General features: G+C 49.3%; 1 protein-coding gene across 3 annotated transcripts in view; it reads right to left on the bottom strand.

Moving 5' to 3' along the window:
- The window catches only part of SLC35A5 (solute carrier family 35 member A5), a 540,034-nt gene that overhangs the window by 55,553 nt on the left and 465,749 nt on the right, over window positions 1-18,732 (bottom strand). The window contains exon 7 of one of the 3 annotated variants that reach the window (XM_069636488.1): window positions 1,350-1,437. The exons of the other annotated variants lie outside the window; for them this stretch is intronic. Coding sequence (XP_069492589.1) covers window positions 1,387-1,437 — 51 coding nt within the window. The 3' untranslated portion in view covers window positions 1,350-1,386. The remainder of the gene's footprint in view (window positions 1-1,349; window positions 1,438-18,732) is intronic. 3 annotated transcript variants of the gene reach the window in all.

Raw genomic sequence — 18,732 nt, 5'->3', positions numbered from 1 at the left:
GGTCCGGAAACAACAGTGCTGGTAAGCTTACCGGCACCGTTGTTTCCGGACTGGCATACTACAGGTCTGCCTGCCGGAGTCGCCGTGCCCGGCAGGTCTGACCCTGCCAGACACAGCGGCCATGGTAGGCAGACTGTCATGGAAGCATCGACACTGTTAAGAACGGTGCCGGTGCTTCTGTGTTCCCCATTCCCATAGAGTCCAATTGGACTCTATGGGAATGGGGAATTACTATTCACTGGCGCCTGACTTTGCGGACTGCTGGGGTTGTAATACCACAGTGTTACCGGCAAGTCAGGCGCTGGTAAATATTTACTGGTCTGGCAGCAACATGCCAGACCCGTAATGAGGCCCAATGTGTGCATTTTCTTAGATTTGTATTTATGTTTGAATCATGTTTATATTTCATATGTGAAATTGTGCAGTGCTCCTATGCATTAATGCCAAGTTCGCACTATAGAAGAATAAAATACAAGTCTACACCTCACCTTAAAGGTAATTTCCAAAACTAGATTTATTTAACATTATTATCTGCTCAGCAGAAGAGTTTTTCATAAGTTCATAGCCTTGCAACTTACTGGTACATCCTAAAAAGAGAGAAAACCTCCCATTGTAATTGCAGCATGGAGGTTCACTGTCAATTATCCTTTGGGGAAGGTCCCCACATATTACTTCAAGTTCAGTGAATTTCACCTTACAAACTAGGAGAACGATTCCAATCAGACAATGATTTATATTAATTGGAAATTTAAATTCTGCCACATGAAAATTACTCTAATCAAGTTTTTCTAGGTAGGTTTTTTATTTAATTGATGGTGTATATATAAAATGTTTGAGCAATAGCTTTGTCGTATTTAAAGATGGATTGATTCCATCAATGTTAATTCTTTGGCAAGCACTACATAGAATGAACTACTGAGACCTCTTGAACTGAATTATGAATGAGGTAGATGCATTTTGATTATACTTACTCCACAAATGAACAGTACTATTTATTTAGTTTGTGTACACTTTGCGTTTCTCAAGGAATTTCTATCATTCTTGAATAATCAAGTATATTAGTTTGGGTCATGACTGTCCTTGAAAAAACGCCATTAGTTCTTATACTGACAACAGGGCAAACAGGGGTCAGGCTTTTAGGATTTGAACAGTCAGTTGTAGTTCATGTTTTGAACATTGTGTAATTGAAATCAAAAGTACAGTTTGACCTCTAGTCAGTTACTTTATAAATAATACTTAACATAGCAGAATTTTAAAGTACCACAACCGTAGCCCAAGATCCCATCACCAACCGAAAAAACAAAAGAAGCAACACTAACGGAGCAGGAATCGTTTTCCATGAAACATACCCCTCCATAGTACATTGATGAAGAATGACTTGGTAGATTAGCTCGATTTTCCTTTTCTTAAAGTACAGGTAGACCTTGTCAGGAAGTGCTGCAGTGACAACATTGGTAGGACCTCATTAGCCTCTCAACACAAATTAGGAGGTTAATATCAAAATAGCTTGAAAAAACAGGCAAACAGTTCAGCACTGCAAACAGTAAAACATGATTCTGTGGTTAGCCATAGTGTAATTTCATGCCATGATCATTTCACAAACTAAAGGTTTTTAGGAAATGCCCCCGAGAAATTTAAGTAGCATCTAGATACAGCATGAGTTGGAGTGCTCTGGCTAACCTGTTTCTGCCACCGTCAGTGCAAGACAATCCCTGACTCGAGTGCCAATAAGAAATATGTCCCATATGCAGCTTTCTTCTCAACAATACTTCCCAGCTTATCCTGCATTTTTTTTTTTTAAAAAATGTTCTTTATTAATTTTCCATATATCAACATAACATCAAACAGTTGCAACTCGTACCCCCCCCCCCCCAACTCTCCCCACCCTCACCTTGGGGCGTGTGTGTCCGTCTTTCGGGGAACCCATTATGCGCTGAAGATATCCGTTACTTTGATGTTATGGGGGCACCACTGTTCCATAAAGTCAGACTGAAGATATTCTTGGACCCTTCCCCATTCCTTTGCAAGCATGTCCCTCGTTCCTTGGATTGTGTGGGTGACTTTCTCCATAGCCAGTTCGGCCCATACCTTTTGTAGCCATGTGAATGTCAGTGGGGTATCTTTCTTTTTCCAATTCTGGGCAATTGTGGACCATGCCGCTATGAGCAATCTCATGAAGCTTCTCCATTGTGTCTTTTTGTATTTCCTAGCTATTTCATCTCTTATTCCACACAGCCATACTCCTCCCATTTGGAAACATCTTCCCCATCTCTCCCTTCACCTCTTCCCAAAAAGGTTTAATCCCTTTGCAGTTCCACCACGTATGTTTCCACGTTCCCACCTCATTACATCCTCTCCAGCATTGATTTGATGTTTTGGGGAACATTGTATGTAGCCTTTCTGGGGTATAGTGCCATTGGGTTACTATTTTGATCCACATTTCTCTTGTTTGTGCTGAGCGAGTCATCTTGGGGATATGTGTCCATAGGTCCACCCATAGTTTTTTTGTTGGTTCCTCCCCCAAAGTTCTGCCCCACTTGATCATGTATGTCCATTTGACTTCTTCCTCCTGAGAGTTTATGAAGGAGTAAAGCGTTGATACCCATTTCTTCGCCCCTGTGTTGGAGATGACATATTTCTCGAACGGTGTGAGGTTTCTAGTTGCTGCTTTGGCTATTTCCAGGGATTTTAGCCAGTGTTTGAGTTGGTCGTATCTATATTTATCACGTTTGGAGAGTGATGAAAGTGGGTAGCAGGACTCATGTGACCTGATTTCATGGTCTGTGAACATTTCCCCTATTTTCGTAATTCCGGCCTCCTCCCATCTTCCATATTCCCCTTGCTCCATCCCTGGTGGAAATTGGGGATTCCGACAGATGGGTGTGAAAGGGCCTAGCGCAGTGGTCGTTATACCTTTACGTGTTTGGCTGTCCCATGCCTCCATTGTGGTCTTCATAATTTCACTTATCCCTATGTTGGGGTGTCTATGATGTCTCTGTTTCCAGAGTAGTTCCACAAGCCTGGTTCTAGCTACTGCCCTATCTTATTTTGCCCAAATTGGCTGCAGATTTTCCCCCATCCATTCCCGAAGCACCTTAAGTTGCGCCGTGTGGTAATATTTCTGGAAATGGGGAAGCGCCAACCCCCCCAACCGCCTTGGTGGGTGCAGTGAGGATCGCCCTGGCTACTCTCTGGGTTTTCCTTTTCCATACAAAGGATGATATCACCTTCAATAGTATTTTAAAGAAGGTTCTGGGGACCCCCACCAGGAGAGCCTGGAAGTAGTACAGTAGCTTCGGGAGGATGGTCATCTTGACCGATTGAATTCTCCCCCACCAAGATATCAGCAGTGTGTTCCATCTTTCCAAGTCTCTGCTTATGTTTGTGAGAAGCTGCGGGTAGTTTTTCCCATACAGCTGCCCTACCTTGTGTATTAGTATTATCCCCAGGTACTTGATGCCCTCTTCTACAATCTTTAGGTCCAGTAAATTTGCTTCCCTTTCTATTATTTCCCAATCTCCCGCCTGTATTAGGATTTCCGATTTTTTCCTATTCATCGTAAGGCCGGAAATAGCTCCGTATTCTTCTAGCTCCCTTACAGCTGGCGCTAGTGTTCTCCCTGGGTCTTCTAGGGCTATTAGCATATCATCCGGGTATGCTATTACCTTGTGTTGCGTTCCTACCATTTCGATCCGTTTAATGTGAGTGGACTCCCTTATTTTCATTAGCAGGGGTTCTAGAAAGATTGCGTACAGGAGTGGAGAGAGTGGGCAACCCTGCTTTGTTCCCCTTGATATTATTACCCTTTCTGTGACCTCCCGTTGATGGCGATTCTGCTCGTTGTGGAGTTATAGTTCGCTCTAATTCTTGCTATATATTGCTCCCCGAATCCCATGCTTTAAGATTTTGAATAGCATTGACCATTCCACCCGGTCGAAAGCCTTCTCGCCATCTACTGAAAGTAATATCGCCGGGGTGTGTGTTATGCCTATTTTTTCCACTAAGTGAACGATCCTCCTGATATTGTCATGGGTTTGACTACCCGGGATAAAGCCTGATTGATCTAGGTTGATTAATTTGGGAAGAAGCGGGGATAGCCTTGCGGCGAGGATCTTTGTATATATTTTTGCGTCTATATTTATCAGGGAAATTGGTATATATATATGACGCGGGGTATGTCGGGTCTTTCCCTGTTTTGTGAAAGACTAGCACCTTCGCCTCGTTCATTGTGGGAATCACATTGACGCTATCTTTGAATGAGTTTAGAAGCCTGGTTAGAACTGGGATTAGCAATTTTGCATACTTTTTATAGAATGGGGCTGTGAAGCCATCGGGACCAGGTGCTTTATTTACCGGGAGTTCAGTTATTGCTTTTTTTACTTCCTTTTCCCTTATTGGGCTTTCCAGGGCCAGTCTATCTTCCTCTGATATTTGTGGGATGGGTAGGGACTTTAAGAATGTGTCCTGTGCTTCTCCATCCGGAAGGTCTGTGGAGTAAAGCTTCTGGTAGTATTCTCTAAATGCCTCCCCCATGTCTTGTGTGTGCGTCAGTAACTCCCCTTTCGTGTTTCGTATGCTCTTGATCGTTGTTTCTTTCTGTTTTGCGTGGAGTTGTCTTGCTAACAGTCTGTCTGCTTTATTTGCCTTTATATAATATCTTTGTCTTAGGTAGAGTAATTTCCTTCCTGCTCCTTTTATGCGCAGCATCTCTAATTGGCCCTGTGTGTGTTTCAATGGTTTCTTTAATGCCCTAGTGGGGTGGCTCAAGATTCTCTCTTGTATGTCTGCTATTGTTGTTACCAGTTCCTTTTCCCAAATGTACCTCTGTTTCTCCTTCGTAATCTTCAGCGCCATCATCTTCCCATGGATTTCTGCTTTAAACGCCTCCCAGACTGTTCCCATAGAGACTTCCCCCGTGTCGTTTTATGTGAAGTATTCTTCTACCATTTCCCTTATGGATTCCCCTGTTATCGGGTCTTGGATTAACTCCAAGGGTAGCCTCTACCTCCAAAGCCCATTAGTTTTCCCCGGGAGATTCATCTCGAGCCACAGCGGTGCATGGTCCGATAGTGAAATGGCTCCCAGATCCAGCCCCTGTATCATACCCATGAGCCCCACTGATGCCCAGAAGTAATCTATTCTTGACATGGAGTTATGAACATGTGAGAAATATGTATATCCCCCTCTGCTCCACCTTCAGTTCCCTCCACACATCGTTCAGGGCCATCTGGTCCATCTGTTTGAGACGTTTTGATGGTGCCCCTTGACCATGCATGCTCCCTGTGCTTCTGTCTAATTGTAGGTTCCACGCCATATTGAGATCACCTCCGAGGATCACCTCCCCCCTTGCGAAGCCTTCCAGTTTCCATAACATATCTCTAAGGAAGCCATCTTGCCCCACATTGGGAGCATAAACTGACGCCAGGGTGATGCAGTGTCCTATCACCACATTGGCAAATGCATACCTTCCTTCGTTATCCGTTTGTAGTCCTCCAGCTTGGCATCCCCCCTTCCCTTATCGCTATCAGCACACCCGCTCTCTTTTCGGTTGAATTTCCTTGTGCCCATATTTTGTACCCCCTTATGGAAGTTTTCTGTTTGTCCCTCTTTCTGATACGAGTTTCTTGGAACAGCAGTAGATCTGCTCTTTCCCTTTTGAGCTGCTTCTCCAGTTTTACCTGTTTCGTTGGATGGTTCATGCTCCTGATGTTGTATGTTAAAATGCGTATCTTCCCCATGTTATGTTCACGTACCTTGTCCTTGGATCCCCTTCCTTACAGCATTCACCTTTGTTCATGCCCCTGCCCCCCTCCCCTTCCCCATAACATTCCACCCAACAAATAACCATAAACCGAACAACTTGCCCCAGAGTAGGGCGAGGGTTCCTACTGATGCTAGGGCGTTGCGCCCATCGCTCCCTGCCCTCCTTACCCTCGGGGGATCTTTTTGCAGGGGATCCTAAACCCCACATTTTCATCTGTCCTTACCAGATTCCAAGCCGGTGGGTCTATCCCGGGCCGCCGTCTGTTTATCTCGTTGCAGTTTATTCCCCTCCACCCCACCCCTTGCGGGATTCTTGTTTGGCTGCCACTGCGATTTTGCCCTCGTCGATCCTCACCTCTTGGTTTCTTTCATGGCAGCTTCTTGCGGCTCTCCCTCCCTGTGTTTGTCCTCCTCTGTTTGATTGTTTCCCAGCCTCTCGGTTTTCTCCTTTGTTCTCCACTTAATTTCGGATCATCTGTTTCCTCTTCATCTTCCTGGAGTCCCATTATATTGAAGCCTTCTTCCCACGTGGTCGCTCTTCTCTGTTTCCCCTCCCATGTGAACAACAGCCCAAATGGGAAGGCCCATTTGTAGCAGATTTGTTTCGCCACCAATGCCTTGACCAGTGGGGCCATCGCTCTTCTTTTTTGCAGCGTTACCAGAGCTAAATCCTGATATTGTATTTCTTGTCCGTTCATTCTGATATGCCCCATTTCTCTTGCCCTCCTCAGGATCTGCTCTTTTTGAGGGTATGAGGAGAGAGCTACCAGGACGTCCCGTGGTCTTTCTCCCGGTGCCCCAGATCTCTTCGGTCCTACTCTGTGCACTCTGTCCACCCCAATTACTTCCGTCTCTTGAGCGTCCAGGACATCTCTAAACACTTCCTTCACTGCCATCTTAAGGTCCTTGTCAAGGACGGATTCCGCCATGTTTTTAATGCGTATGTTGGACCGTCTGGAGATGTTCTCCAGGTCTTCGCATTGAATTTCCAGGTTATAGGTGAGTCTCACCAAGTGTTCTTGTGTTTCGCTGACCTGCTGTGGTTCCTCTTCGAAACTCTGGATTGATCTTTCAATTATACCCGTTCTCTCCTCCAATTTGGCCATATCTACTTTCAGGTCCTGAACCGCCTGCTTCATGTCATTTTTCATAGTTGTGAATTGTTCCTGTACCGTTGACATGAATTTTTCTTGTAAGTCCTGAAACCAACTTTTGCATGTCCTCTCTCGAGGGTAGTTGTTGGTGGTGAGTAGGGGTGTCGCCCTCTCCCTGGGGGGTCTTCCTGGGTCTTTCCTCTAGATTGCGATGAGTTGTCTGTCGATCACATTTGCAGGATATTTGCGTCTTGTTTCGTGGTCTGAGGGGTCTGTTGTGTGGCGTTGCCTTTCCCTTTAGCTCTTGACAGGTCTATAGTCTTTCCTGGGGTGCTCTTGGGCTCTTTAACAATATCCTGTGGTCTGGGAGTTGTCAGATTGTCGCTCCACAGCTTTATTCTCTTGAGCTACAAGTGGGATGTTGTCCAGGGTTGGATCTGGGCATATATGTACAGTTCTTCGCGTACCCCTCGTTGTGGCCCTCTTCCTGTAGGCTTGTAATTGCAGGCCTGCTCCGGGTCTCCTCTTCCCGCTTTTGCTTGGCTGGGTTCCCCACGGGGGTGTTCCCCTTATTCTCCCTTTCCCCTCCTCTGGGGTTCCTCTGTATGTGCTTTTGTAGCGATGTGGGGGCCCCCCTTATTTGGTTGCAGCTTTAGGTTTGTGGGTTGGCCGATTGCCGGCTGTCATGTAGTGGCCTGGGGGGGGGGGGGGTGGGTACTCTCTCTTTTTCCTTTCCGCCTGCCTGTTGTTCTTAGCGTCCCCCTGGTGCGGGACCTGCTTCACAGTGACCCGGCTTCCTACGGCCTCACGTGGGGTGGGGGGGTCCAACCCCTCTTCTCAGATCTTTCCGGTGTGTTGCCTCTCCTTCCCCCTTCTTAGTGCCGCTTACCTGCGGGGGCACCGCGTGCCGGGCTCATCTCCCCTGGGGTGTCTCCCTCCGGTTGGAGTTTGTGGGAGTATATTGGGGGGTCCCTACATGGTTGTGTGCGCCGCTCCTCTCGCTTGTCCGTGTCCCGGGATCTTGCCTCGGACTCCTCCTTCATCAGACTTCGTTTCCACGGGTGCACAGATGTGCTGGACTTTCAGAGTGGCCCCCGCTCGGTCAGTCGGAGCGGTAGACCTTTGGCACTATTGTCCGCGTTGGCGTTACTCCGTAGCTTCACTTCATCACGGGGTTGCTGGTGAGTGCTGTCGGCGGGATGGCTCCACGCAGGTTGTCTAAGGTTTTCCTCCTGGATGCCTGTGCCTGAAGGCAGTCGGTAAAGTCCCTCGGGACAGTTCGGATTGCCGCCATTGGGGGAGGGGCAGCCCCGCTCAGCCCGCGCCTCCACCGCTCTGAGGCTTGGGATTTTTCGGTTCTTCGTCCGGGGGGAAGGGGGGATTTGCCGGCCCCCTCTGTTCTGTTTACTGGGCACTACCTCCTCTATGGGCCTCTTCACCCATCTCCGACTGCTGGCAACTCCTAGATCCCTCTCGATGGGGGAGGGGCAGTCCATTCCCCGTTCCCGTCTGGCTGTGTTTGGAGACCCGGCATCGTGATGATCTCGCCGGTGGGGGCTCGAGGATGTGGGGAGGGTGTTCCGACTGCTCTGCTCGATTATACTGCTTGTCTTGTGCTTATTTTCGGCGGCCCGGGCGGAGAGCGACTCAGATGCGTCTCATCGCCCCGGCGGCCATCTTGGAATCCCCTGCATTATTGTTTTTAAGGGCCGTTTACCATCTTCAGTTAAGCTGTACTGCTTCTAAAACAATGCTGCTTCTACGGTGTAACCACTCCAGGTTGACCCTAAAAGAAGCTACATATGTCCTGTTTGTGGGCTAGTAGTTGATTATCGTCACTTTGCATACAATACTAGGATAATTTGAAATTGACCTGCATAAGTATTGTGAGTGAATGCAACACTCATGAAAATAAACTGGTAAGACATGAAGAAAAGCTCATGATAGCCTAAAGAAAAAAAGCCCAAAGTCTACAAGGTCAAACAGAGATAATAAGATTAACCTCAATAAAGGGACAGGCGTCCTCTTAATTTCAGCACTTTAGTTTTTGCTGAAAGGTGGTGCTTCACGCTACCTTGGTATCCAAAATAATGCACTAGGGGAGAGGTGTGCATTTGTGTAGAAATCTATCACTTTGCAGTTTCTTTTCTGTACTACATTAGCCCACTCAAGCTGTAGCCTTGGTCCACCACTTCCTACACAAAGGCTATAAGGCCCTAATAGCATGTATACTTAATAGCCAAACCCTAGCAACAAACATTTCAGGAGTGCTACAAGGCACACATGGCAACAACTAGTCTATCAAAAAAGACCCTGAATGGGAATTCCAGCAACGTCACTTTCACAAAGTGAATTTCTCCCACATATACGCTTTGATCATGTATCCATCACTTGTCACTAATTTCCAAACAATTTACATATTTTTGGTTTCTTACAACATGCCCATCCAATCAAATGGTCCTTTCAGAGTGAAAGAGTCAGAGAAAAGGAGGCAGCATGAATGACAGGTGGAATGGGGGAAGAAGACATACATTAAAATACAAGCAAGAAATGAACTTCAGGGACCACTAAGCAACAGTGATTATCCCTTTGTTGAAGATGGGGAGTCGGGGGTTCTATGGGGTCAGATCTTCAACAGCACATTTTCGGCCTCTCAGTTGTTTAGAGAATCCTGCAACATTTCAAAGAGCATGGTTAAAAGATCAGAGGGGGGTTGCTGGATGGTCAACTTTTTTTTAAAGCTCTATTTTATTTGATAAACGATTAATGAACCATAATCACTACACCGCATTTGTGAAATCGACTCATCGGGGCAAATTCCCTGCATTGCATACAATTTTACGCTCACAGTTATCCAACAAGTTGTTCCCCCATCACCATCCCACGTAAAACTCATGGCACCCCTTTGTGAAAGTAGCCCACATCTTCTCAGGGTCACTCAGCACTGCGCAGCCCAGATCTTACCAAATGTATGCAGACAACCTCGGGACTTATATATTTGTTCTTCCGTGACCAAGCAATTATCGATGTACAATACCCATTTAGACAACATGGGCACCTCTCACGCACCCCATAACACAGCAATATCTCTCTTAGCCACCATGATGGTGCTTGGGTGGAGGATGTGGCATAGGGCCTGCCAAATGATGGAGAACCCGTCCCCGTGCTCCACGCGTGCCATTGGTTGCACTAGCGGGAGGAGAAAAGCAATTAGGGGTGATAATCAGAAGCCATTGGGAACCAGTTGGGATAGCGACCATGGGAGATATATGGCAAGAGGGGGCTATAATAGACTTCGAGACGTTGAGGGAGGTAACCGGGTTGCATACAGGCCAGTATATCACGTACCATAGACTGGTGCAGAGAATTAAGAAAACTTGGCCTGAATTGGTACTGGAGGAAGAACCAGATGCTACTATAGACTTAATATATGACATAGCAGAGGGGGGCACGAGATATCTAGAATATACGAGATGGTGATGTCCAAGGTGGGGAAGGAAGCAGTACAGTTGAGACAAGAATGGGAAGGTGAAGTGGGAGCCCCGATGGACGATGGGATGTGGGAACGAGCCCAGGGGTATCATAAGAAGGTGTCGAGGAACACTAGACTTAAGCAAATACAGCTGTATATCACGCATAGAGCGTATATGACACCCCAAAGGATATCTAGGTTTAAGAATTCAGGACGGCAAGCATGCCCTAAGTGCGATGAAGAGAATGTGGGTATGATGCATATGTTTTGGTCATGCCCGGTCATTGAGCGCTTCTGGAGCAAAGTGGCACACAAGCTTGCAGAAAGAGGTATTACGATCGTGGTGGACAAAGTGTGGGCCTGCTTGTTATGGGGGTTCCCTAGGCCAAAGAATCTTAAGCATGTGAGTAAACTAAAGGACCTGGCATATGCACTTGCAAAGAGAAGAACAAGTTACTTTCTTACCTGGTAACGTTCTTTCGATGGGATGGTCCGACGACGTATTCCATATCTATGACAGGTAATGTCCACAGCTGTGCTGCTTCGGAAAATCTTTGGCGCCTGCATCGATGACGTTGATGCGCCGTCCCCGAGGACCTCCTCCGACGGCCGACGTCACCCGATGTGATAAGTAGGACGCACAACGCCCATAGCCTCAGTTATAGTTTTTTCCCACAGAACGTGTGCCACCAGTTTTCTGACAGTCAGACACACAAGGCCTTGTGGAACGCAAGCTGCAATCGCAAAAGAAATTCTGCAGCGGGGAAGGTAGGGAGGGAGCGATATGGAATACGTCGTCGGACCGTCCCATCGAAAGAACCTTACCAGGTAAGAAAGTAACTTGTTCTTTGAGGGGATTGGGTCCTCTGACGTATTCCATATCTAGGACAGACTCCCAAAGCAGTACCAAGCAAGGAGGTGGGAAAATAATTTAGAACACAAATTTAGCATGCCCAATCAAATTGCGGAATATAGGACTGCCTTGCCAAAGGCCAGATCCTGCCCTCTGATGGAATCGAGGGAGTAGTGACGTAGAAAAGTATGTACTGAAGCCCAGGTGGCTGCACCACAGATGTGACGAATAGAACACCCCTCCGCAGGGCACTAGAAGCAGCCATTCCCCTGGTAGAATGGGCCTGCAAGCCAGCCGGAGGGTCCTTACCCGCCAAGCGGTAACACTCGGAGATAGCTAAAATAATCCAACGAGACAAAGTCTGTTTCGTCACAGCTTGTCCCAGACGCTTTCCAGTGTAACCAATGAAAAGTTGATCGTCCACTCTAACCCGGGACATGTGCAAACTATAAAAGCTCAACGCACTCATAGGATCAAGCCTATGGAGCCTCTCCTCTTCCTTACCAGGATGTGGAGGAGGATAGAACGCCGGAAGAACAACCTTCTGGCTCAAATGAAATTCCGAAACCACCTTCGGAAGAAAGGAAGGACGAACTCCAAGGACAACCCTGTCCTTGTGAAACAGAGTGAAGGGTGGCTTAATTGAAAGTGCCTGTAACTCACTCACTCTGCGAGCGGAAGTAACCGCAACCAAAAACACAGTTTTCAGAGTCAACAGCCTCAAAGGGCAAGAATGTAAAGGCTCAAAGGGAGCACCCATAAGAAACTTAAGAACAAGGTTCAAATCCCAACCGGGCACCAGAAAAGGCGACAGAGGGAAAACATTAGTGAGCTCTTTCAAAAACTGAGAAATTAAAGGAATCTTAAAATAGGAACACTCTTCAGACGAGTGCTTAAATATGGACAGCGCCACCAGGTAACCTTTAATGGTCCCCACTTGCAAGCCCCTGTGGGCCAAAGAAAGCAAAAAAGACAGATCCATGGAAATGTCACATTCAAAAGGATCCACATTCTTAACTCTGCACCAGTCGCAGAACTTTCTCCAACGGCAACGGTACAGAGACTTTGTTGCCGGCCGCCTGGCCGAGAGCAACACTTCCATCACGTCTTCAGGGAGGTCCCAATCCTTATACCTCAACCTTTCAGAAGCCAAGCTAAAGGTTGAGGGATCTGACCTCTGGATGGAGAACCTGACCCCCCTCCCCTGAGAGCAGATCGTCTCGGTAGGGAAGACGACGTGGAGGGCAGATGGACAAGTCGAGAAGGTCCGGGTACCACGTCCTCCGGGCCCACGCTGGAGCAATGAGGATCATCCGGGAACCAAACCTGCGTAACCTCCCCAGTACTTGCGGGATGACGGGGACTGGAGGAAACGCGTACAGCAGTGGGAATGACCACTCCACCACGAATGCGTCTCCCAAGGCTCCTTTTGGAGGAAATTCCCGCAAGCAAAACCTTTTGCACTTCTGGTTGACACTGGAGGCGAAGAGATCTACTTGAGGGGTCCCCCAAAGGGCGAAGATCTCCAGGAGAATCTCCTGAGGCAGCTCCCACTCGTGAGAGGTCGTGATCTGCCTGCTCAGAGCGTCCACCGTCTCGTTGTCATCTCCAGCCAGATGACCAGCCGAGATCGAGACTTCCTGCTGGATGGCCCAGAACCAGAGCTGCATCGCCTCCCTGCACAGAGGAAGTGACCCTGCCCCTTTTTGTTGAGGTAGTGCATGGCCACTGTGTTGTCCGTTAGAATCAGGACACTCTTTCCTCGCAGTCGGCAGAAAAGCCTTCAGGGCAAGCCTGACGGCCCTCAGCTCCAACAGATTGATATGGAGTCTGGACTCCGATGGAGACCAACGACCGCTGTCAACTCGTTGGCATGAGCTCCCCATCCCGTGAGGGATGCGTCCGTCACGATCGTCACCTTCGGCCAGGGCAGCCAAAATGGGGCCCCCTTCATCAGATTGCCTTCGACGGCCCACGACAGAAGGTCCTGGGTGACCGAGGGCAGCACCTGAACAGGGTCCGACAGCCTGCCGGAGGACTGAGACCACTGGAGCTTGAGTGCCCACTGCAAAGATCTCATCCGCAGACGAGCCTCTGGCACCAGAAGAATGCAGGATGCCATGAGGCCGCGCAGTCTCAAGAACTCGGACGCTGGGAGATTCTGGGCAAGTTGAAACTTGTGCACCATCTGCTGAATGTGAAGAGCCCTCACCTGGGGAGGAAAACACTGACCCAGGGATGTATCGAGCACTGCTCCGATGTACTGGAGCCACTGCGTTGGTGTCAAATGGGACTTCTTTAAATTGAGGGAGAAGCCCAGCCTGTGAAGGGAGTGGCAGGTGACGGACAGATGATCCAGGACTTGCTCGTGATAGCTCACCCTGATCAACCAATCCTCAGGTAGGGGTAAACGTGAATCCCCCCTTTCCTGAGATGCGCTGCCACCACCACCATGAGCTTGGTGAAAACCCTCGGGCGGAGGTCAATCCGAACGGCAGGACCCGAAACTGAAAGTGTGAGTCGCCAACCGCGAACCTCAGGAACTTCTTGTGCTTGGGATGGATAGGCACATGGAAGTAAGCATCCTTGAGGTCGAGACACACCAACCAGTCCTGAAGTTGAAGGGCCTGGAGGACTTGAGAGAGTAACCATCTTAAACTTGTCCTTCCTGAGGAGTTTGTTCAAAACGCGCAAGTCCATGATGGGTCTCAATCCCCCGTCTTTCTTCGAAATCAAAAAATAAGGGGAATACCATCCCTTGTTCCTCTCCGCTACAGGCACCAGTTCTATGGCACCTTTCTCCAGCAGGGCTTGAATTTCCTGCGCAAGGAGCGGATCCGGACTCTTCAAAGAGAGGTTCCCAGGTGGATTGTCGTGATGCCTCTGCCGAAAAGGAAGACAGTAGCCGTGGGTTATCATCTCCAGAACCCACACATCTGAAGTAATGGCTCGCCACTCTACAAGATGCTGCGCCAGCCTTCCCCCAACCGGCGAACCATGGAACCTGGCCTCATGACGGAGTGGTAGCGGCTGCGGCGTTGCCTGAGGGCAAAGAGGCAACTGCCTGAGCGGCCTTGGCACCTCGAGTACCCTTGTCTCCACCTCTGGCACTCTTACGGTGGCCTCTGACTGCTAGCTCCTCTCGCTTTACTGAAGGACGAGTAATAGCGAAAGGAACCCCCCCCTCCATTGCTGTCCCCTAGGATGAAAAGGCGGAGGTTGGCGAACTGCAGCGCCCAACGACTTCGCTGCAGCTTTGGAGGTCTGCAACCTCTCAAGGCTCTCGTCAGCCTTGCTGCCAAAAAGATGTTCACCGTCAAAGGGCATGTTGAGGAGCCAGGACTGCACATCAGGAGCGAACCCAGACTTCCGCAACCACGCAAACCTGCGTATTACGGTGCTCGCCGCCATGGTCCGGCTGACACAATCTGCCATGTCCAAACCCGACTGAACGGCCTCACACATGGCATCCTTGCCATCCTGAACCATAGCAAGGAAACCATCCCATTTGTCCCCTTCGGGAATACGTTCAGCCGCTAATGCAACACAGTTCCACAGAGTGTGTGTGAAACGAGACAAGGCACATATGGAGTTGGCCGCCTGAAGCGCCATACCCCCTGAAGAAAACACTTTCTTCGCCCAGCCGTTAAAACATTTGTCGTCCCTATCTGGAGGGATGGTAGGATACGACGCCTGCTTCGCCGGGGCCGTAGCCGCCTGCACCACCAAACTCTCCGGAGTGGGGTGCCTGGACAAGTAGCAGGGGTCGCTACTGTCTGGACGGTATTTTCGCGACAAAGACTTGCCCACTGCCGGGAGACTCTCCGGAGCAGTCCAAGCTGCCGCCACCCTTCTCTGCAGAGCCATATGAAACGCCAAAACCGGGTCAGTGGGGGGACCAAGATCAAGAATGTCCGTGAGATCATCCTGAACGAACTCCCCTGGGGGAGCTGACCAACCCAAGTACTCAGTGACCCAAGACATAAGGCGCCGATATGAAGAATCGGCATGAGTGCCAGGCTCCGGCCTACAAAACTCCACCTCCGGAGAGGTGTCCAGTCCACTGGCATCATGCAGTGACTGCCTCAGGTCTTCAAACTGGCTATTGCCCGAGATAAGCTCATCTGGTACCGTAACCGAACCAAGCTGTCATCAGAGCCTTCATCACCCTCTGAAATGTACTCCAGGCGGGGAGAGGAAGACATCTGGAGACCAAAGCAGTGCCTGACTTTAGCCAGAGCCTTTCTAGGGGCTAACCCTGTGCCACGGGGCCCCTCCGATACCACCGCCTCGAAAAGCGTCGAGGGCGCCGAACAAGTCGGCGCCGGCGTCGACAAACGGCGTCGAGTGAATCGGCGTCAGCTGCAGCGCCGCCAGCATCGACGGTGTCGACACAGGCCTTGAAGCTAGAGCTCCGAGCGTGTCTATCGACGACCTAGGTGCCGACAGCATCGACGACCCCCTCGGAGGCGGAGCCTCGAGAGAAATCATCGACGACCTCGGCGCCACAGGCCTCAAAGTCTTCTTTGAAGACGGCACAGGATCACGCGGTTTCGAGCACGTCAAGGACCGGGACCTGGAACGGGCATGGCGAGAACGGCTACCCTTGTCCGAGCGTGACCTCTCCCGCGAGCCGTGCCGACCACCCGAGCCCGAAGGCATACGAGCAGTGTCTCTCGACCAGTGCCGACCGACCCCACTCGGAGGTGCGGACGGACCGATGCCCTGCGATTCAAGAATCGCTACCATCTGCTTCCCGAAGGAAGCCCATTCCTCCGGTGTCGCTTGCATGGAGGGATAAGCGACCTGCCGATGGGCGGAGTCCTCGGAAGAGGACGGGGAAGGCGACCGATGCCGGCGCTTCCGGGAATGCCTCGAAGAGGCGGAGGAGTGGCGAGACCGACTCCTAGAAGGAGACCCACTGGACCTCCGACGAAGTGAAGAGTCGCCCCTAGAGTCATACGTCAAAAGCCCTGCAGACCTCGACTTCCGGGGCTTAGACACCCGACCTACCGACAGCTTCTTCTTGCGTTCCCGCAAGGCCTTTGCCGTGAGCGACTGGCAGTCAACACAGTCGTCCGTATCGTGGGCCTCCCCGAGGCACCAGAGGCAGGCGTCGTGCGAGTCCGTGACCAACATCTTGGACCCACAGTGCCCGCATTTCTTGAAGTCCGGACGCGGGGCTGAAGACGAAGTAGACATCGCCACAAACAGGTCTTCACAAAAAACCGAACAGGTTCAACGAACCGAGAAGAAAACAGCAAACTCCAAAGAGTCGAGGCGTACCGCGATTCACGAAGCGAACATGTTCGCGGAAAAAACGGAACTGAGGCTATGGGCGTCGTACGTCCTACTTATCACATCAGGTGACGTCGGTTGTCGGAGGAGGTCCTCGGGACGGCGCATCGACGTCATCGACGCAGGACTCAGACGCCGAAGATTTTCCGAAGCAGCACAGCTGTGGACATTACCGGTCATAGATATGGAATACGTCGGAGGACCCAATCCCCTCGGAGGATCGCTATGGGATGGAAGACATGCCATAAACCACGAGTGGAGGTGTGGTGGAAGGATTTGCAGAAATGGGCAGAGGCTGAAACTATGGTATGGCAGGCAACTAGCAATGTAGGCGGGGAGGAGGATGGCATGGAAATCATTAATAGCAGAATTATTTGGGTCAATGCCAGACCCAATGGAATCCATGGCAGAGAACACCCTGGCGCAAGATGTGGAATAGAGCATTAGAGGAAATGGGCTCGTAATGGGGGGTGGGTTATGGGAAGCAGTGAACAAAATCAAGCGATGTATAATTGAAAGGTTATTGTATGCCCTGCAAGTTTGGTTTGTATTGTTTGTTAATAACTAATTAAATATTTTTTTTTAAAAATCTCTTAGCCACCATTGGGGCATTAGCAATAAGCAATTTGTCATACTGTGATTCCACCTCATCTCACCACACTCCCAGCAGAAAGAATCAGTTTCGGATCTGACTGAATCTGTCAGGAAACCACTGCGGACACCCTGTGCAGCACCCCAGACCAGAAACTGAGTTTTGTACAATATATATGTCATGTCCCCACTTCGGTAGAGCATCGTAAAGAGTGAGGGTTTGTTGCTCATTTGCATTTAAATAAGCATTCTCTGGTATAATATGTCCTGTACAGGATTTTTAATTGTATGAGCCAGTACTTTACTCTCTTTGGGCCATTAAGGCCTCTTGCCACTCCTCCACCTCCAGTGGTCGAAAGTCTGTTTCTCATCTTTGCCAGAGATTTGTTTTTTTTTTTATAACGACCTAATATCATATCCGAGTTCAGTTACTAAGTGCAGATCCAGTGTTCACACCTCTGTTGCTGTGCGTGGTCTTGCTTCCAAGACCAGCACGTTGCCCCTGTGCTTTCCTACGTGTTATGTAGCTAACAAGTACTTGGTACAGGGCCAAGATAGCCATGCTAGTGAGGAGATCCGTGTGTATGTTAGCCTCCAACGGGGTTTGTTCCGCACCCTCATCATTCCCTCGAACTGCGACCACGTAGCTTGTCTGAACCAGATATATTGAAACAGACAAATGGGCAATGTGTTGTAACTCTTGAAATTACCGTAAACGGCCCTCCACCAGCACATTCCACACAACTGTCATGTTTTCCTCATGCCAACGGCCCGAGAAGGGCTGTTTCATCAGCTCTGGTATATCCCGGTTATTCCATATTGGGGCCTTCAGGGTCGCTATTGCTTCCCACCCGGTTTGTTTTGTGACTATTTTACTTATCTTCACCACTTGTTGTGAAATTGTCACCTTCACCTTCCCATGTAACACTCTGCCAGTCATCCCGTCCCGCTCCAGTCGGGTATGTGGCTTGTCAGATCCCCCAATAGCCACTCATTGGCCCCTGCCAGTTGTGAGGCCCAATAATATTTTCATAATTCTGGAAGTCTATTCCTAACCTCCATACTGAACTATACAGATTACACAATGTGTGAATCCCCCCCATAGCAGCCTCCTCAAGGCCCCTTCTATCATTCGGAATGTCTGTTGCGGGACCTTGACCGAGTGTTGTGTAGCACATATAAAAATCTAGGCAAAGACATCTTTAACATGGCCACAATGCCCATCAAGGATATCAAAGATATCGGAAAGGCCGGCCAAAATTTAGTGTCTGCTATGAACCAGTCTACCACAGGCCAGAGGTTGCATTCCAGAAAGGTCAAGGAGTCCCGACAGATTTGAATGCCCAGATACCTGAATGCACCGATCATCACTCTGAAAGGGCAGTCATCCGGGACTGCCAAAGGTCCCCCTTGCACATGGAATAAAATAGATTTGTTCCAGTTAACCAGGAGACCACTGTGTTGTCCATATATCTGTAAAACCTCCATAATTTTGTGTATCGACCTGCAGGGTTCTCCCACATACAACAGTAAGTCATTGCATATATTTCATGAGAGGATCTCCACGGAGCCATATCACCATGGGTTCAACTGCCAGAATAAAGAGCGATGGAGACAGAGGGCAGCCTTGCCGTGTTGCCCTCTCTAGCGTGAAGGGTTTG

Source organism: Ambystoma mexicanum, chromosome 7p (genome assembly GCF_040938575.1).
Source record: "Ambystoma mexicanum isolate Mex_15411 chromosome 7p, UKY_AmexF1_1, whole genome shotgun sequence".
NCBI lineage: Eukaryota > Metazoa > Chordata > Amphibia > Caudata > Ambystomatidae > Ambystoma > Ambystoma mexicanum.
Note: the sequence above shows the minus strand (reverse complement) of the source record. Positions and strands in the feature narration are given on the sequence as shown.